Here is a 20,549-nt window from a genome sequence, read left to right on the forward strand (position 1 = left end):
CACGTTACGTCACGGCGCGGCACGGGCCGCCGCCGCCAGCTGACTGCTCACCCCCGGAAGTGATGCAGGGAGGGGGAGGCAGTCTCGCAGGGAGCCGCGGAGGTGAGTGAATTGGACCATGTCTCTTCCCGTCCGCGCCGGGCTGCGGGCGCCACGGGCGGGGGCCCGCCGGCGGCGGCGGGAGCGGCGCGGGGCTCGGTTCAGTTCGACTCGACTCGGCTCGGCTTGGCTCGGCCCGGCAGGCGGCCAGGGCTGCGGGGCTCGGCCGGCAGCTTCGGAGGTTGCGGGGGCCGTCGCTCTGCCCCTCAGCCCCGGCAAGGGCCGGTTGGACGCTGGGGGCCCCGCGCCGCCGCTCTTGCCCCCTCACGGTGGGCCCCCCCGGAGCCGCAGCCCACCTGGTCCCTGTGGCTGGCAGCCGTCGAGGCGGCTCGCCGGTACCGGCGTGCCTGGCCGGGAGCCGGAGCCTCCCCCGGTGCCGTGGCGCAGGGCGGTCCCGTCCGGGGTGCTTCTCCGGTTGGTGTTCGTTCGGTCTCGCTCCGTGCAGGCCGGTGGAGCGCTAGGCGTGTAGCGCCGGGTGCTGCCGAACCGAGCCTGCCCGTCACTAACGCATGTGCCCCAAGTCATGGTGCTGGCTTACATCGGGCTGTGTTTTGTTGTTCCATATTTTTCTCTTTCGGGGCGTGCCAGCTGCAGAATCCTAAAACGTTTCCTGATAAACCTTCTCTGAGCGGGCAGCCCCGCGTCCTCCCCAGCACTCGAGATCAGCTGCTTTGTTCAAACACTTCGTGCCCAGCCTTTACACGTGTAACGCTGGAAGGTGTATGTGCTTTGTGTTTTTGGGGAAAAGGCAGACAGATAAAATGTGGAGCGATTTATTTCCCAGATAGTTGTAATCTGAACATACCATCTTTGCCCAGCCACTTCTCTTCCTTTAGCTTTCACTCCCTCTCCTGAGCATGTTTACCCTTCCTGTGGAAGCTGCAATCTGTGTTAATCACTCTTGCTCTCTGGGGCTGTGGTGGTACCAGTAAGCCACTCATAACAAACTGTAACTTGCATAATCAGTGTTTCAAGCAAATGTTGATTGAAAGAATATGCCTTTCCTATTAGTGCTGTGGTTGCTGGAAAGAATCATTGATTATCTTTTAAACAGTTAACACTGCTGACATGCTGTCCTTCAAAATGTTACACTGGTAACTGGGTAGTGTGATGCCAGGTATCAGAACACATCATTGATCCGCAGCTGGTCACTTTTTTTATGTGGTAATGTCTGCCACATAATTTAAAGGGGTAATAGGTTAAGTGCCCTGTAAGAATAGGAGTATATTTGCACAAAGAAAAATTACAGAACTGCCTTACCTTTTAGAAAATCACAGAGAAAGCTCTCTGGGAGTTGGATTTGTGCTGCATGGTCTGTCATTTTTTTTTTGGAGAAAGTTGATCAATAGACTTCTCTTCTACGCACGTTCTTAGCTGTTTAAGAGCCTCTTTGTTAATGTGTGACTGTGGTATTGGTGTTGTATTTGGGCTCGTGATGGGAAGAGTGAGTGTCTCGGGTGCTGGTGCTTCTGGTGCCCATCTGAACAGTGCTGCATGCTTCCATGGTAAGAGATAATCCTCACAAAAGGAAGCATCATCCTATGTTTTCTGTGTGTGAAAGTAAGGAAGTCTGACTTTGTGTTCCTGTCAGTTCTGTAGTTTGTCTTTAAAGTCTTCCACACACAGGTGTGTGTCAGTGGTCTGTGCAAAACCTTTGCAGCCCTTTGCATGAAAGGCAGCATGCAGCCCAAAGCAAAGATCTTGTGTGCATCAGCAGAAAAAGGAGAGCTTGTGATCTGTGCTGAATTAGTTCAGATTTACAAAGTACAACTGGCTTTACAAATGTGCTGCAAATCTCAGCTCTTGTAATGATGTCTAAAATTCTGATTATTTCCTAACAGGAGGTTCTGTGCAGGTATGAATGGTTATAATCCTTCATAATCCTTTAAAAAAAGACTCACAAAACTATTAATGAGGGAGCTTACATCTTAGCTACTACTTGGCTGCTCAATGTGATGCTTGTGAAATTGCTTTCATCTTAGAACTGACAGCCAGCAATACGATCTGAAGTCTGCTCCTGTGTCTTTAAGGCTGGGCTAGGTGCTGTATCTGCACAGTTCCTTGCTTTATTTTGGAGTTGGAAACAGTCCTGTTTATTGCAGATTCTAAGCTGTTTGCATCAGTAGTTCTTTTAATTTGTTGATCTTGGAAATTCATAATTACATCCTGCTGCCATTCAGAGTCAATTGTATTAAAAAAAACCCAAAGTGATCAGATGAACTGGAGGAGTGGATTGGTGAGAAAATGAAGAACAGCTCTTTTGGAAGACTGTCACTGAAATTAGTTACAGAAGTATATGGGGAGCCAGACAGTTTGACAAACATCTGAGATGAAGGGACTTGTTCTGACAAATTTGTGTGGGGATGAGGAAGAGGCTTGGTTCTGCTGCTTTCTTTGTTTCAATTTCAGGAATAGGAAGAACTCCCCGTGTGTGGTGTGTGTATTGGAGCAGGGGAATATAACGTGGATGGAAAGGAGGTGGAAGAATGAGGAGTAGACATGACTTTGTAAACTTGCGTTTTCTCTTGGCAGAAAACGTCTAAAGGTGGTCTGGAGATGGGGAAATGCACAGCTGCAAGTCAGCAGCAACACAGCTTTCCCAGTACTGCTCAGGACTGTTCCACGCTGTAGTGCTCTGTTTTCCTTACTGGTGCCGAGGAAGTGTTGATAAATGTAATTTAGAGCCTCAGAGCGCTATCAAGTCCATGGTGGTGGGGCTTTGGCATTTTGTTAAGAACTTGCAAAGTGCAGAAACAATGTTATTGTTCCATTAGGCACATGGGTCTGTAGTAGTGAGTGTAACAGGAAAACTCTGCTCTGAGTAAGAAGAGACTAAAAATAAAGGCATAGGACGTTAGAAAAACATTCCTTCCTTTCATCTTCATCCTTGTAAATAAAGGAGGAGCTGAAGATTGGTAGCCAGAGTTCTTGGAGACTGAAAGAATAATTTGTGAACGCTTTAGGGACTTGCTGGTCACAAGAATGTAAGAGGGAAAACCCCTTAACAGCCTTCATCAGAATTCCCCGACTGGGCTCCTTCTCTCTGGCGGCTTCTCCCTAGGGGTCTGCATCTTATCTCGCTGGTTTCCTTTCCTCTATTTGCTTCTGAGTAATAGGCTTTGTCTTCTGGTTACTGGAAGTCTAATAATTTCTTTTGTCTCTTCCCCCTTCCTCCTTTTAAAAATACTAGATTAAATGGCTGCAGTGTTTTCCAGATTATCTGCGTTGGTGACATAGATTAATTGTGTACTTTACTAAGTTATTCAGCAGTAATGACATAGCAACTTGACTCGAAACAATGGTAATTTAATGGCAAACGTTCAAGGCAAATGTTGCCTTCTGTCACCTGCAATTTACCCCCTGTAAACATGTGACACAAGTAAACTGTCTGTGCTGGCTTTCTCAGTGTCTTCTGTACAGTGAGTTGTCTCAAGTGTGTCTTTTGAACCAGTCAGCTATCTCTCTCCTTCCCCCCCCCCCCCCCCCCCCCCCTCTTTTTTTCTGGCTCTTGCTTGAGTCAGGTAATTACAGATCTGGGTTGAAGACTTCCCCAGGAGTGATAGGAAAAGCGGAGACTCGCAGATGCGTTCCCATCGTTCTTGACTTCACCCTTTCGTGAGGTGATTCTGTGGAACTGCTCAGCTATCGGTGACTGGCTGTCGGTGAGCAAGTCTGAGAGCCCTAGGGGCAGTGGTGGATGCCAAACTGAGGGGGAGCTCTGCTTCCCCTTGCACAAATGGCAGTATTCATTCTGGTGATGTAAGGAGGTTCTTCTTGTCACATGTGTGACAATTTGGCCTTGGTGTGACCGTTTTGTGATGGTTTTGCGTTGTGATCTTGGTATTAACCAGAACAGATTAAATAAGGGAAGGCTTCTTGCCTAACAGATGATCTAACAACGAACCTATTTAGACTCGTTATGTCTCTGTTTTAGCTCTGTTGGGCAGCTCTCCGGTACAGTGATCTGCATCTTGAAGGAAACAGAAAATCTGAATTTTAGGTAAAGGCTACTTAGTTTGCTACTAGAAGAGTGATGGTGAGGGAACTGAGCTGCAGGTATTGAAGAACTCTTTCACAGATGTAGGAATACTGTAGAGAAACCAACAAAAGCAGAGGTGGTGAGGCAGGATTCCAGTAAAGAGAACGAGCTGGTATAATCTCGTGTCTCAGAGTAGTTATAAATGCTGTTCTGTCTGTGGCATCTGGTTTGTGAAAGACAAAACTTACTTAGCAAAATGTGAGAATGCTGCTACTGACCTCCTGTCTCAGTTTGTTGTTCCCAGAAAGTCAGACTGCCAAAGACAGTGTGACAGATATAGTTCTTGGTTGTCTCACTTTTCCTGTTCAGTGAACAGAAGTGGGTTTTTAAGGAACCAAAAGGATTATGTGCTCCTGAAAAATAACCAGTCTTATTTTTTGCATCCACACAGTAGCAGAAAGTAACAGTTTTTAGTTCTTACTCTGAATTTACTTTTTTTTTTTTGGTTGTTGTTACTGTGATACAACTTTTTCGTCTGTAACTTTGAAACAGCTGATGCAGGCAGCCTTATCCTCGAAAAGGCTGGAGAGAAGTCACCTCAATGCTTATGATTATGGGAGCCGTGCGTAGCTTGGTAATAGACTCACAAACACAAACGTCCTAGAACTTGGGTTTGGCCATTTGCTGACTGTTCAGTATTTTCATTGCAAATGAGTCTGTGCAGAGAGCCTCAAGTACTCTGGATCAGCACATCAATGGGCGGTCTGGAAATGCCAAAGGTCTGATGTACACCAGCTTCAAGCACAGTTACCTGTGCTGGGAGGCAGTGATCATGTCTCACGAAGCACAGGATAGATACCTATACAACTTATGTCTCTTGTGAGACACAAGACATCAAGTGAAATCAAGGATATGTGGCAACTTGTTAACTAAACCTGTGTATTGGTTGAAGCTGCCACCAGGTTTAGAATAGAGTGGAATAAACCAAGTTGGAAGAGACCTTTGAGATCATTGTGTCCAACCTATCATCCAACACCATCTAACCAACTGAACCACGGCACCAAGCACCCCATCCAGTCTCTTCTTAAACACCTCCAGTGATGGCAACTCCACCACCTCTCCAGGCAGCCCATTCCAATGGGCAATCAATCTCTCTATGAAGAATTTCTTCCTAACATCCAGCCTAAACCTCCCCTGGTGCAGCTTGAGACTGTGTCCTCTTGTTCTGGTGCTGGTTGCCTGAAGGAGAGCTAGAAATCCTTGCAATAACCAATCACCTATGTTCCAGTAGTACTCAAAGGAACTCCATTGAAGCTACTGATACAATTAGCATCTGAAAACTGCAGTGTGAAGGGTTAGGGTCATTCACTGCAGCAGGGAAGTCAGGACTAGGGTCTCTTCAGGTAACTTGGTGTGTTTTCTGCTTTAAAAATGGTAGTCAGTTTAAAAATCCAAGCTTATGCTCTTAAAGCACTTTCAGATGTCATTTCTTTCACTTAGAACAATTTTTTGTACGTTGCTTAAATACTGGAATCATATTTATGTGGTGAGCTGGTGCTGAAGTTCCTACACAACTGCATAAAACAAGGGATTCTTTTGGTTGGCAGCCTGTAAATTATGTTACTGAGATGGCTAGTGGGCCTTCTGTAAACTCCTTATGAGCATCTGCTGCCAGAAGTGATCTTAAGAGGTGGTCTGGCTCTTGTCTTTAGACTTGTCCCTTCCCTGCCCTGTTATGCAGCTGTATGGGTCACGGATCTCTCAGCTGCTTTGTGCTAGAGATGGGACACATCACCAGAGCTGCTGGAAGGACTTTTGTGTGTGTGTGAGAAATTGGTGTGTTTTTCTCATTGTTGAGAACAGTAAGAAGTGTAAAGTTCTTCACTTATTACAAGTAGTTCATAGCATATTTTACAATTGCAGGAATCCCTTGATATCTGCCTGAATTGTACTCAGCTGAATACAATGGATGGAGGTGCCTCAGCCACCGCAAGGTGAAGTCTGCTGGCTGAACTTGGTGCAAAAGAAAATCTGTGCACACTTGGCTCAGTTTAAAAGTAAAAGTGTCTTTAACATGGCAGAGCAGATTGCAGGCTGAGGTGGTTTTTCAAAGTTTCTGTGGTTTGGCCACAGGGTAGTTGCTGTTTTCTGTAGATTCATCTACGGAATAGAGACCCAGACGGCATAAGGTAAATATTTGTAGCACACCTACTTTCAGATGCTTACAGTGGGATGCATCTGTGTCAGATACCTGAGGGTCACGGCTTCTGTTGGTCCCATAATTAGCAGTTTTGCTGTAAAGATGTGAACTGATTGTGTCTGAGCAGAGAGTAGCTGCTTTAATTATTCATAACATTTACCGAGGTGCTAAAGGTCTATCATGCTGTGCAAAAGTTACAGGCACCCTGGAAAAACACTGAAGGGTGATTCTTTTACAACCCTTTGCACATTAAAAGGGGGGGGGGGGGGGGGGGAAATCCCCACAAACTCTCATTACATGATGATTTGGGTTTTTTTGTAAATGCCAGACCTTGAGAGTTGTGTGGCCTTTGCCAAGGATCCTCAGGGAGAAGGGGAAGATTTGTAGTTTCCAAATGGATGGAGATGAATTGCTCAGTGACCACATTTTGGGGATTTGAAGGTGGTAGATTGAAACTCATCCAGGATTTGAGCTATATGCAGTGCAAAAAAAAGTGTGTCCATGTCTTAAGTATGTGTGAGGTAGGGAATCCAATGGAATCTGGTTGGGGTTTCAGCTTTTCTGAAAACTGATGGTGTGATGTTGAACAGCCACATTGTTTGGCTGTCCTGATTTCCCCTTTGTCTTGCCCATAGCCTAAATAGATCTCTCAAAACAAGTGCATGAATGAGTTTAATTTCTTTACATTAGAGAAGCACCTAGAGGCACCCTTCTCAGATTATGTGCTATTTAGCTAAGGGGACTTGGGTTTGCTCTCTGAAAATACAGTAGTCCTCACAAATAATTTCACCCACCTAATAAAATATGATGAGGCACATAATGGGGAAGGATTTAAAACTTCTTAAATGGGGCCAGGTGCAAAAACAATGAGAAGAAATTGGGAAGAAGGTATTGTGTGGTTAGAGACTGTAAAAGAAAGGGGAGAATTCAAGTATGATGGATGTGTCTGCTGAAAAAGCTGCTAAAGTGATACATCTTCCACAAGAAGAGGTAGTAAAGTGCCTTTGCTCTCTCTTTCCCTGTTATTTTAAACATTATTAATGTTGTTTTTTTAAGCTAACCTTGTATAATTAGCTACACACAGTGACCTACAGATCCAAAATGTCTCATCCAGTTCTTCTTATGACTGCATGTTGAACTTTGAACATGAAAGGTGATGCTGTGCCCTGCATCTTCGTGGGGTGCTCCTCAAGACTGCAGAGAACAGGTTTCTTCTGCTCAGAGACTTGAATGGAAAAATCCCCCCTGATGTCCCAGCCCTGGACTTGAAGTGGCAGCACACCATGCTGAGATGCTGGTGTTTGAGATTTCTGCCTGCTCCTCGGCAACCGTGGGGCTGCTTCTGGGAGCAGGTTTGGTGACAGCTCTGGTTCTTGGCACTGAGGGCTGGCCTAGCATTATGGGCTGTAGACATGGTGAAGCAGTTTCTGAATCTATTGTTACTTGAATTTTTAGATATATTTGTAGCTGCCTCTCTTTTCTTCCAGACTAGTGAAGCCTTTTCAGTATGGTCTTTCTTGGAGTCCATGTCTTGGTTGAGAAAGTATTCATGCTTCCAACATATGCATGGTCTGGCTTGGTTTTCCCATTGACTGCCAGCTAGCTGCCTGCCAAGTGGCAGCCAAAACTCTGCATGGTCCCTTTTCATGTTTCTGTATAACTAGCTGGTACTCTGATACAGGTGTGTTCTATGGAGACAGACTTGACCAGTCTGATCAGTTTGTTTCCAAAGCTTGAAGCAAGGTTAATCAGAAATAGTTTGTTATCCTGATTTGGAACAGATTGACCAAGCTGTCATCTGTTTGCCCCCCAGAATCATAACCTGGCTGTAGTTCATTGAAAGATGCTTGCACTGGAGGAAGTCTGACAATCTAATAATTCATTTTAATTAATTGCAGCAGGACTTTCCTGTTTTTAGACTTCCTATTAAATAACTTTGCATAAGTGTGTTTGTGCAGCAGAGGTGCAGAGCAGATGTGCGTGACTGACTGGTGCTAGCACAGCGTTTGGTTGGGGATGTGGTGAGGTGTCTTGTGGGCTGATGAAAGGCCATAATGTGCCCTTTGTGCTGGAGACAGAGTGCTTTTGCTGAGAGAGATTCATTGCATGTTAGCCCTTGAAATAAACAGTTTCCATAATGTGATGGCTTTGCTGACCGAAGCTTTGTTCGTACTTTAACACTTCTACCCAAGTGTTTGGTGCTGTGGTATAGAGCTTTTAGCTGCAGAGTGAAATATCCCACATGCAGAGTTGATCCCCTCAATTTCTGACTGCTAAAGAGGGAAATAGTATCACTAATTCTTCATTGATTCCCCACAGAAAAGCAAAGAAAGTTGCCTTTCGTGAGAACACTCAACTCCTACCTTTGGAAACACTGCTCATGACAAGCATTGAGGGCAATAGCTGCTTTGGCTCTGCAGTGCCACCAGTGCTCTGGAGACCCAAAGTCACAGAGGGAGTTGGACACAGGTGCAAAAAGAGGCAGGTGAACAAAACAAAGGTCTCCATAATCCTGAGGGTGCATAGCATTTACCTTTTTTTTCCCCTCAGTGGACTGCTGAGCAGGATTGCTAACAAACGATACAGGAGAGTGCTTTGTGAGTTAATGCAGTGTGACAGTCCACCTGTGCCGGCAAGGGGAGATGTTTGGTGATTGCACCTTGCAGCCCTGACCCAAGCACTGAATGAAAACCTGTGCCACAAAAGTATTGATGCCGCTTTCTACCCCGTCACAGTCACCTTGTGGGATTTAGGATGAAGCCAGCCACAATGCATTGCTGTGCTATGACAGCCTTTAAATACAGGCTTGAAGAGCTTGGGGTTTTAACTGCTAACTCCTCCTAACCTTTTATTTCACATCCCATAATTGTGTTGCCACAGAAGTTTACACTTGCTACTACAAGGTGAAATGGGCAACTTGGTAGAATAAAAGCAGTGAGAATAGAGGAAGAATTGTAGCTGGCAGTTATGACAGATACTAAAATTTCTGGCTCCTGGCTCCAGACAGTGTGTGTGTAAATATCAGCCAACATGGAAACTACTTCAAACAACCTGAAAAAGTTTGGCTTTTGCTGGGTAGGGCTGAACTCCGTCGGATTCCACTGCTTTTGAACTTGAAATAAGTGTTTGCTTCCAATGTGTGCTGTGGGCAGCTGGAAATGTAGATCTGGTGGATCATAGGTTTCTTCCAAAGAAATACAAATCCAATTGCAAAGCAGTTAGTTTGTTGCATGAAGTTGCCATGACAATGGTTTTTAAAATGTGAAGTGTAAGATGTTGCCTCTCTTCTATTTAAGCAGGCTCCTGGGGGAATGAGGCTACACAGTGCCCTGTGTCCCTCCCAGCTCTTCTCTTCCTCCCTCCCTCAAAGATTTATGAAAGGAATTATTTACTTGCAGGGGGCCAAAAGAAATTAACATAAGTGCCAGATGTTACATTTCCCTAAGTACTTGAAATTCATGGGATGCTATGGTCAAAATAGAAGGAAATCCAAGCTGTGGGAGAGGCTGAACACCTCCGTTCCTGTGCACATTTAACCTGGTTGGTGGCTGTGCCAGTCTAGGCAAAAAAGCTGTGAGGCCATCAGAGCAGGAGGCAAAAGGGGTTGTTGTTTGTGTGGAAGATGAGGTCTGGAAGTGGAGGATATAAATCCAGAGTGGAGCAGGCTTTTTGGACTGTCCATTGCAAAGGTAAATGCCTGCAAGTGGTTCAGCAGAGATACGGTTTTGCTCTGTGTGGGGTACAGGTGAAAGTACCACTCCACAATTCCAGGGGGTTTTAAAGCATTTTGGATGTTTGTTTCCCTGGGTTTTTAAAAGCTTTTTAAAAAGGCTTTGATCTGAACTAGATTTCATTTGTCTGTCAAATCTGTTCCAATCCATGTGCAGTACTCAAGTTTGGGGAAAACTCCAGTTCTGTGGATTGGCATGTGTGATAAGAACTTGCTTCATGGTTGTCTTTCTACATCTGTTCCTTTCTTTCTACTGAAGAAAGCACTGAAGAAGCTAATGTTCCCACTTGTTTGCTACGAAGTAGGTCTCATGTAAAAAGTAAGTATGCAGAAAGGCAGCTTTTGATCACCTGTCTGCTCCCTGGGTGTGCTAGGAGCTGTAAGAACAAGACATCTTAATGTTTCTGTTAGTATGGTAGAGCAGAACTGCTTTGCCAAAGCTTCCTTGCTTGTTTCTGTTGTGTTGCTCATTCTTTTTTTTTCCCTAGATCAGATACAAACAGAAGTGTTGAGTAGGTGCTGTGGTTGTAGCTCTTGCTATACAAACCAGACATACCTTTGTCTGTCATCTTCTCTTCACAGCTTCCTAGTTGCATAGCAGTGCTAGGAATTTAAGAGCAGTGAAGTTGAGCCAGCTCAACTGAACATGGGAAAACAAACATGGAAATGAATGTGCTAGGGAATGAAAAAAAGAGAATTAGTTTCTAGACCCAAATCATGCTTTGCTAGGTAGCAGCTGTCTGGCACTCACAGATTAAACAGCCACTTAGCTAACATGCATTGACAGTGATAGCATGTCCTCTGTTTTGCTTTGAGTGCATGATAGGAGGAATTAACTCTTCCCTGCTGACAGCCCTACAAGTGTCCGGAAGTCTGTGTTTGCTCCTGGCAAACATTTGAGCTTGTCTGCTGTATCCAGTACCAGATCTATGGTGTATGTGCCAATGCAGAGTGAATGGTGTTAATGCTACTTCCTAAGTCAAAAAGTGTAGTTTTATAAAAAGAGTCTCCTGGCTCTGAAGGGTTTTATGAAATGCATAGTGGCTTCTGAGTGATTTGGTGCGTTTTATGGCTTTCATAGCCACTTCTAAATGTCAAGATTTGTGTGATCTTTTGTCTTGCAGTATTCCATGTGGAACCAAGGGAGCCTGAAAACTGTGGGAGCCTGAACGAGGCTGTAAAGCTAGTGGAATGATTCCCTGTGTAGCTGAAACTATGTAAGTATTAGATGCTTGCTTGCCCTGTATCAACTGTTAGAGCAGCAATTGCTTCTGGTTCAGCAGCTATACAATGATCCTCTCGTGCGTCCCCAGTGAAGAGTTTGTGTGTATCTTGCTCAGATCTAGAAAAAGGAGGGACACCCATGGTACTGTTTCCTACTCTCAGCTATTTCAGAAGTGATGAATCCCTCTTCACTGAAAGGTAGATAATGCACAGTGAAATTCTGTAGAGTTTTCGCGGTCGGTACTCAAGTGTTGGCGAGAAGTTGAGGTTTGGTTAAGCTGTAGCAATGTTATCTTTGCCTTAGCTAGCGAACTGCTACTTGAGAAGGGATTTAATGGTTGGCTGAACTGTGTCCCCTTTTGTTATGAGATTCCCTAAATATGCTCTTGAATATATGGAGGGTTCTTTCCTCTTCTCTCTTGATACTTTCTGTATTGAAACTCATAGGGAATACCTTCTGATGCAACGCTTCATTAAAGGGCATAATGTTTGGCTGTGTTTTGTTATTCTCTGGATGTATCCAATCATTTCTGTTACTACAATAATGTTGGTCATTAAGGAAAAACACAGGGTTACTTAAATATCTCCTTTGCATCTTCTTTCCTCCTGCCAGCTCTCCCCCATTTCAGCATGTATGACAGAATTACTGAGTCACTTGGTTGTTTTGCTCCTTTCAAATCTTGGGTTTCATATGATCTGTGTCGCTTGAAAATGGAGAGAAAAGGATTTCCTGACAGTACTTTTAAAAGGCACCAAAAAATTCCTAACCAGAACCAAACCCACCTCCCACCCCCCCAAGCATTAGCAAGGTTTTCCAATCTTCTCTAGGTTTTCCATTCAGTGTATTGAGTAATAGGGTTCCACACATCCTTTGTTCTTGGAGGGTGGTTTTGCTTTAGCTGGCTGTATTTGCCAGCTCCAGTCTTCCTGTGTTTCAGTTGCTTACACGCCTCTAGAAAGGAGTAAGGAACATCATTGTTGGTCTCTGCTTTGCAGTTCCTGTTGTGTGGAAGATGGCCTCATGGGCATCTTGGTGATTCATATTTACTGTAGGTTATTGCTCAATTCTTGTCTGAGTAATCAAATGTCTTTGGGAGTACTGCATCCTGTAGTGCCGAGTACGTTTCAACCTTAGCCCTGAATTTTGATCCCATTTAGTAAAAGGGCAAAACTAGTGGTCACTGCTGCCTTTTATGCCTCAATGTTATGTTACAAGCCTGTTACAGCAATTTGGCTCTTCCAAACTGATCCTTCTGGGAACTGGTGCTTTGCCATCAATCCAGTGTAGCCTTTGTGTGCACGACAACTTTATACTTGTAGTTCCCCATCCAGCTGGGAGAAATACCCCTGCATGTCCTTGTGCTCACTTAACTGTAATGGGCATGACCTGGACGTGACATTTGCTTTGCTCTGCAGCTCAATGAGTAGCTCTGTTCACTTTCCTGAGAGTGCATTTTCATACTCCTTGAACACTGAGTTCAGTGCAGCTCCTGATGCTGCAATTGGATCCTCTCTCTCCATCCTTCCTTAACAAAAGGGCCAATTTCTCCCACTTGTTTCTATCTCCTTCCGAGGCTCTTGTTCCTTTCATGCCTTGAAACCTGAGTCATGTAGGAAGCGGAGGTGACTAGTAAGTGAATTGGATGCAGCTCAGGAGGTAACTGATGGAGTGCCCAAAGACTTTTCTCTTGCAAAACCAGATACATGTGCAAACTGCCAGAGGATGCAGGCTGACTTTGTTGTGTTTTTTTAAAGCTGTTTTTACTATTTTGGGGGTAGAGTGCTTCAAAGTGTCTGGCACATGGCATCCAGTTTCATGTGGTAGAAAAGCAAGAAACTGCAGCAACTGTACTTCAGTGTTTTCTAGTGTTTGCTCCTAATGAGTAGGGCTGTACTCTGTAAACCTCAGAGGAAGGAAGATCTCTGTTACTTCAGGGAGGAGCACTGCTAGCAGAGCCCAGGCAGTGGCTGCTCAGGAGCAGCAGTCATCTGTTTGCAAGGCAAGTAGGTTGGAGTGCAGCAAGCGTGTTTGTTAGAGGGGCATGCTGGAGGGCACGCTGCAGGGAACATGGCTAACCTGCACTCTATGGGTTAATGTTACTGTGCTGACAGGGGCGTTCTGAAACACCTGTTGGGACACTTCCTCACTCAGGTGTTTAATCATGCTGGCTGACCTTCCTTTGGTGTGTTGTGGTGCTGTCTTGACAGTAAACTGTTTCATCAGACTGGTGATGTCACTTTGTAATCTTGCATGTTGGATTGTTGTCCTCATTCATGCAAGCGGTTGCTTAGAAAGCTTGGCAGCATGAATTGCTGCTGTTAGGAAGAGTTATGGACAGAGTATGGGAGTTAGTCCTTCAAACTGTCTCTTTTCAACTTTACATTGGGGATTCCTGAAGTGAGTTGGATTAATCTCTGTCCATTATGCTGCTTGTGATTTGACTGCTACCAGCTCCTTTAGAGGGAAGGACTAATAGGCAGCTGTTCCTATGCTGTCCATAGGGAAGAGCTGTTCTGAATCCCCAGCAGCTAATTGCTGTTATGTGTTTGAGCAGAAAGTGCTGTAAGTTAGCAAAATTTGACTTGAGTGCTAGTTTCTACTCAGGATATTTTTTATTCTGTTCCTTTACTTGTGTGCTTCACTCTGAAGAAAAACTTAGTTGAAGTAGTCCTAGCTGCTTTCGAGAAACTGATGGAAGAACAAGGATTAGTGCAGACTGAGCATTTGATTTCTCATGGGTTTAAAGAAATGGTGGTGGGGGGGGAAGAGCAAAGAAAGGCTGATATCTGGAAGTTAATCACGAAGCAGTAATTTACACTGACTACTAATATGCTGTTTGTTTTGGTATAATGAAAAAATGACTGGTGTAGACTGGAGAAGATGATGTTGCTCAGATGCACGACAACACAGGAACCAGTGCCAGGCTGTACTCCAGAGTTCAAAAGCTGTGAAGTACTAAGGATCAGTGAAATTGTCTTTTGGGTTGTTTCTGTGGAGATGCTTTTCCTAGTGAATCATTTAAAATGCAAATGCATAAGAGACTATTCTTGACTCCATTAAATGGAACTTTATTTGCCTATAAAAAGGATGCTGTAAAGTTCATCTTTAAAGCTATTTGATGAAAGGATGTCCCAGATGTTTGTTCCTTCTGCTGCTTAAAAAGAGGTCTTTTAGTTTTGTTTGTGGATTATGGGCTTAGGGAAAGGGACTGAGATGGGGAAGGGAAGCCAGGTAGTTGAAACCAGCATCTTGCCTGTTGTAGTGTACTGGCCAAAAGATTGATTGATTTAGTCTTTCCTCATGAAACCACATGGGTACTGTTTTGCCAAAACAGGCTGAGCAAAGATCTGTGTTTGTAACCCTAATATCTGGAGAATTCATCTGCACTTGCTGCTGCTGTTCCAAGCTGGTTTACAGCTTCGAACAGTGGTTTGGTCTCAGAAGAACTTTACCCAAGGAGAAAATACAGCAAAAGCTGACATGACATCTATTTTATGCCTTCATTTTTCATTTTTGTCTCTTTTCTCTTCTTGCTCTAATTCTGTAACCCGAAAGCAGTAAACAAAAGACAAGGCAAACCCAGTTTTTACGTTTGAGGCCTTTGCATAATTGACAGCAGAGATGAAATGCAAGTAGGTGGGTAAAGGAGGAATATGATAAGCAATTGCTTTCTTGGAGTTGATGTTTCTGGGAAATGGCCTCAGTGTGGCTGCATGCTGATAGGATAAGTGTCAATATCGGTGTTAGTTTGCTTTTAATAGGGGAAATTTTAAGAAACCTGTTCTGTGGGTAAAATACCTTTCCCAAACATGCAGGGTTTTACCATTGTGATTCCTAAACCCAGAGGATGATGTTATCATCTTGGCATTTTAATTTTGATCTTAAAAAAAAAACAACCCCAACAACAAAGCCCTAACTGGAATTGCCACTTCTTATCTGCACGTGTGTCTCCCTGAAAAAGGCTCCATTAAAAGGGTCCCCTCCCCCTGTCTGTCTGATTACCTGAAGGGAGGAAACCACTTGAAACAATGAATAATTCCCAAACACCATCTTGCTTGAAAGCTGTCTCTCTTCCTTTCTGCAAACACACTTTGTGTGTGTTCTAAGAACAACATTTAGATTCTAAGTTCTGTTCAAAAAAACCCTAGAACTTTCTTCTTCCTTTCCCTGCTACATCAAGAAACACCAAACCAGCCCCAAAACTCAAGACCCCTCTTTCCCCAGTTGCTGAAGGTAGTTGAAATCTAATGCTCAAGTCTCTGCCAGGTTGTCCCATCAGTGTCCCTATCCCCTCCACTACTTTGTTTGAGTGTTTTATACTCTACATTTAAAGTGTAGCCACACTCTATAAAAGCACTTCCTTTCAAACATTTCTGGGTTAGAGTAGTCTGTCTTGATGAAGCCTGTGTATGAATCAACCTCTTTGTAACCTATGTTGCAGTAAGAATTTTAGGAATTTCCTTTATTAGGACCCGTTGGTGTACTGCAGCCCTGAGCGAGCCAGCATTGATTTCTAGGTCAAACAGCTTGGAATTGCCTGAAATTTATGGCATATGCCAACCTCCTGTACACTGCTCCTTTTCAGGACACGAGGCTTGAATATCCTGAAGTTGGTCTACTGCTGGTGAATGTTATCCCACATTTAATACTTAAAATATTCCAGAGAAACAGCAGTGTGACTCTGAAACTGTTTTTCAGGTCAGTTGACTGCCGCTAATGGCATGGTGAGATGTGTTGAAGAGCAGCTGCGAGGGTGTCCGTCGGCAAGGGGACTGACTGCTCTAGAAGCTGGGCTCACAACATCATGGGCCAGTGTGTCACCAAGTGCAAGAATCCTTCTTCTACCCTTGGCAGCAAGAATGGGGAAAGGGAATCTGGAGGCAAGTCGCATAGTAAGAGAAGCGCGGTCCACAAAGATGACCACGGTTCAGCTTGCGGGAAGTCTTCAGGTGATATCCTTGTGAATGGGACAAAGAAAACAGATGCTGCTGTAGAGTCCTGTCAGCCTCCAATGTTTTCTGGAGACACAAAGAAAGACTCTGTTTCCAGCACGGAGGAGTCCTCGCTTCAAAGGATCGGGGAGTTGTTTAGGAGGTATAAGGACGAACGGGAAGATGCCATCCTGGAAGAAGGAATGGAACGATTTTGCAATGACCTCTGTGTTGATCCCACTGAATTTAAAGTGCTAGTTTTGGCTTGGAAATTCCAGGCTGCTACCATGTGCAAATTTACAAGGTTAGTTCTTGTAGAACTTGTAATTATTTTCATATGTTTAAAGTCTATCCTGTCAGCTGTGTGTTGGAGAGACAGCCTCATTAGCTTCACGTTCTTATTTCTTCTAACACTTGCATTTTGATCACATTAATTCCTACCACTATAGAAGGTAAGCTTTGTCTTGTCCTCTTTTTCCCTTCCCCTCACAGTGGGTCTCAGAACAAAGAAATACTGGTTTGGACATTATGCTGTTAATATTGAGCAGTGTAGTGTGATTCTGTAGACATTCATTCTCAAAAAAGCAGTTTTAGGGTATCCAGCATTAGCTCAGTGATGAGATTAGATTAGTTAAATTAATTTTTGCTCTAAAGCAATGTAAGATTCCTTAGTAATTGCTACCAGCTCTGTGAAAGAATGACAAGCTGCTTCCAAAGTGCAACACCAGTTGGGCAGGAACAATTCTTAATGTCTTTTTTCCAAGAGTAATCCTGTTAAAGCACAGAGAGGGAAGGAACTGTAAGATTTTGGGCACTGGTAGCTGTTTCATACTGTCTGACAAATGATTGATGTTTGAAGTGCTGTCTCCTTCTGGACAAGGGGAACAGTCAGCAAGCTTATAGCATAGATGATGTTTCAGGAAATGACAGAACAGCTAAAATTTACCAGAAAACAAAACCAACCAACCAAAAAAATCCCCCACAAACAAACCAACTAAACCCAAACCTGAAACAGCCCCCTACACCTTGATTAAGAATAAGCAGAGGCTTCTTTCAGAGACTTGCTGAGAGAGAATGAATTTGTGATTTTGGGTTTATCTAGATTGAGTAACACTAACTATTTTTATTCAGCTTAACTTTTCCAAATTACTTTGGTGTTCTGAGCCTTGAACCAAGCCTCTGCTGTGCACTGAACACAGAGCTTTTCCAGTGTCTTCAGAGTCTTTGTGGATGTGTCAAATGGATGAGTTACTCTGGAATGCAAATGTGGATTCACTAGAGGCTGACAGGTATTTGCAGGCATTCGCCAACATGTTAGAGGAATTGCAAGTAGTGTCTCTCATTCTGCACAACCACCATGAGTTTTAGTAATGTTTGGTTTGTTTTCCTGGAGATGACAAATCTTGTGGTGAGAGGCTACTTTTAAGGACACAACTCATGGCACAGGTGCTGATCAGCTTCTTCCATCAAAGAAAGCAATGTGGTCTTCTGTTCTCCTGAGCAGTGCCCCATCTCCTGCCTTCCCTCCAGCCTGACTCGTGTCAGAGCCTGCTAGCTGTGGTTAACATTGGCTGGTTGTAATGGTTGCTCATGAGCGTTAGAGAAATCAGAGCTAACCATCTACCCACTTGGTTAGGTTATTAGTAAGTCAATTAGTCCAGTACTGGTGCTTTGAGCAGTGTTTATAGATTGCCTGTGTTGTGTGGTGCCCTGCTCTCTTCTGTTCTCTTGGCAGGTGCCTTGCTGACCGCTGCTGTTGGCACCTTTTTTATTTCGCAGGCTGGAAGAGCAACCAAAAAACCACAGGAAAGCCACCAGTGAACTGCTCTGCCCTTTGAGAACAGCTCAGCCAGGGCCATGGGTGCTTAGACATGTGCAGTATTGAATCAAGTTGGTTTATATGTGGTGCTTTCAAACATTTAGTATTTCTTCTATGGTAAATTTCCTTTTTGATGTGGAGGCACTGGATGTGGTAGTATCAAGCAGTCAGACAGCAGAATCTTTCAAATGCTAATAGTACCCCAAGAGATCTGAGGGTTTGTGGTTCCTCAGGCCATGAGGAGCTTCTTGGAAATACCCCTCTTTCCCGTAGCTCCTGTTGCCCAAGTCATTGTGTCACCTGGACTGACAGTGCGCCTCGTCTTGTGCAGATAACCCTCTTCTGATTGAATGCAGCTGAATGGCAGGGGAAAGCATGCAGCGTATGAGGTATGGGGGGGATGTGCTCACACTGATTTGTCTTCTCTTGCTTGATAGGAAGGAGTTTTTTGAAGGCTGCAAAGCAATAAACGCAGACAGCATCGATGGCATTTGTGCAAGGTTCCCCAGCCTCTTAAAGGAAGCCAAGCAGGAAGATAAATTCAAGGATCTCTATCGTTTCACCTTCCAGTTTGGCCTGGACTCTGAAGAAGGACAAAGGTCACTACATCGGGAAATAGCCATTGCCCTTTGGAAATTAGTCTTCACCCAAAACAAGCCCCCCATATTGGACCAGTGGTTACACTTCCTAATTGAGAACCCCTCAGGAATCAAGGGAATCTCCCGGGACACGTGGAACATGTTTCTAAATTTTACTCAGGTGATTGGACCGGACCTTAGCAACTACAGCGAGGACGAGGCCTGGCCGAGTCTCTTCGACACCTTTGTGGAGTGGGAAATGGAGCGAAGGAAAAAGGAAGAGGAAACCAAATGTAGTCCATCTTTGGACACAGAGGGCCTACATGTGGAGGAACAGACTTAGTGGCACGGAAGCAGCAGTGACAAAAGCAACCTATTGCCCTTCATGAAATGTAAACTCTGGGTGTTTCTGGAAATTGCCGAGGCTCCAGATTTTTCTACTTTACACCTATTTCTGCCTTGTCTTTGAAAGGGCTCTAAAATGCTGTATCATGTTTTAGGCACTTTCTTCATTTTGGTTATTCCTTTTCCTCTTGCCCTGAAATATTTGACCCTGGCTACAAGTTAAGTGTTTTGGGGTTGGTTTGGTTTTTGGTTTGGTTTTGGTTTTGGTTTTCTCTAAGACTTCAGATTAGCATAAATGAGTCTGAATATTTCTTGCACAACGTAGATCTCTTTAGTTAGGTTAAATTAACATTGCTAAATTATACAGTGCCAGATTAAGTTGGTTGTTTTTTTTTTTCATACTACATCTGTCAGGGCAGGTCTGTACTGTGTGTAGTGCTGTTTACATTGTTGCAATTTTAGGCTGTAATAATTTTAAGGTTTTTATACCAAGATGAACAGCAGTGTTAACTGTTAACTATAAATGCATTAATCCCCCCCCCCCCCAGTAATAAGACTCTAAAAACAACCGACAAACCAACACAAGCAACAGCGTTTTGTAGTATGGCTCATTCCCATTTTAAGCTAACTCTTAGTGAATTTGAGTCCAGGTCATTCCTTTTTTCTTCCTTTCTTTTTTTTTTGGTGAGTTTCAAAGGAAATGTTGGGATTGTTTTATAAAATTACTGTACCTGTCAGTCAACTGAGTGGTAGATAATGATCTGTATCTAAATCTCTTACACATCACATAATAAAAGAGCAGTACTACCTCAGTTTTACTGAAAGTGGACTTCTTGATGGACTTCCATTTTTCTCTGGAAGTTGTATTTTATTTTATTTTTTTTTTCTGTGTGTGGTTACATGAGAATATTTTTACTTGACTTAAAAAGAACCAAAGGTTCTGCTTCTTAAGTTTGCTAAACGTTGACAGAAGCAACACCCAAACCCTAAGTCTTCAAGGAAAACTGTGGTATAATTCTGCTTTAATTTGTTCGATTTATACCTAAAGTATTCTCTTACTTGTCTGGCAAGCACAGTACTTCTATGTAAGGAGCTATCTTTTGCATTAATACTGACAAACCAAGTTTTTTTTTTTAAACCCTCTGCTTAATTGCTGAATTGCAGTTAATGCTCCACACTTTCCGAAGCAACGATATCGGCATCTGATGACAAAAGTGGATTCTTACTGTGTTCTTAACGACAACAGTGTAGATGAGTCATTTTTAGACTGATTTGATAATATTTGGATAGGAGTCAATTCATTATTTTACAATGCCTGTATTGGGACTCTTTGCTTGTTGAAACTGTTGTGACTTAAAGGGAGTTTTATTAACACTGGTTGAAACTTTTTTTGGTTATTTGATGCTACCTTTTTTAATTTTAGTATGTCAACTTTTTTACACCTTTTGGTACAAGGGATGATTGCCAAGGCTTTCTACAGAGCTAAGTACTGGCTTGAAGAATTTGATACACCTCTGTTACACAGCTTTTGTTTTCAGAGCTGCATATTTCAGGATCATAAGTGAGCTTCAATGAAAAGCGGAAAACAAAAAACCCAAATCAAACAAAAAAGCTGAACAAAAACCTGGACAGTCATCCCATGG

General features: G+C 43.6%; 1 protein-coding gene across 1 annotated transcript; it reads left to right on the forward strand.

The window, feature by feature from the left end:
- The first annotated feature begins 24 nt into the window (after window positions 1-24).
- DCUN1D3 (defective in cullin neddylation 1 domain containing 3) lies at window positions 25-19,285 on the forward strand. The gene is made up of 4 exons (XM_054180416.1): window positions 25-102; window positions 11,133-11,225; window positions 15,932-16,468; window positions 18,421-19,285. The coding sequence occupies exons 3-4, from the start codon at window positions 16,038-16,040 to the stop codon at window positions 18,902-18,904; spliced, it is 915 nt and encodes a 304-aa protein (XP_054036391.1). The 5' UTR covers window positions 25-102; window positions 11,133-11,225; window positions 15,932-16,037; the 3' UTR covers window positions 18,905-19,285.
- Window positions 19,286-20,549: the final 1,264 nt, after the last annotated feature.

This window comes from Dryobates pubescens, chromosome 4, assembly GCF_014839835.1.
Source record: "Dryobates pubescens isolate bDryPub1 chromosome 4, bDryPub1.pri, whole genome shotgun sequence".
Classification (NCBI taxonomy): domain Eukaryota; kingdom Metazoa; phylum Chordata; class Aves; order Piciformes; family Picidae; genus Dryobates; species Dryobates pubescens.

Bases quoted from the DNA above. Each gene is read 5' to 3' on its own strand.
- DCUN1D3 (XM_054180416.1), top strand. From the start codon at position 16,038: ATGGGCCAGTGTGTCACCAAGTGCAAGAATCCTTCTTCTACCCTTGGC. The intron at 16,469-18,420 runs GTTAGTTCTTGT...CTTGCTTGATAG, and splicing joins ACCATGTGCAAATTTACAAG to GAAGGAGTTTTTTGAAGGCT.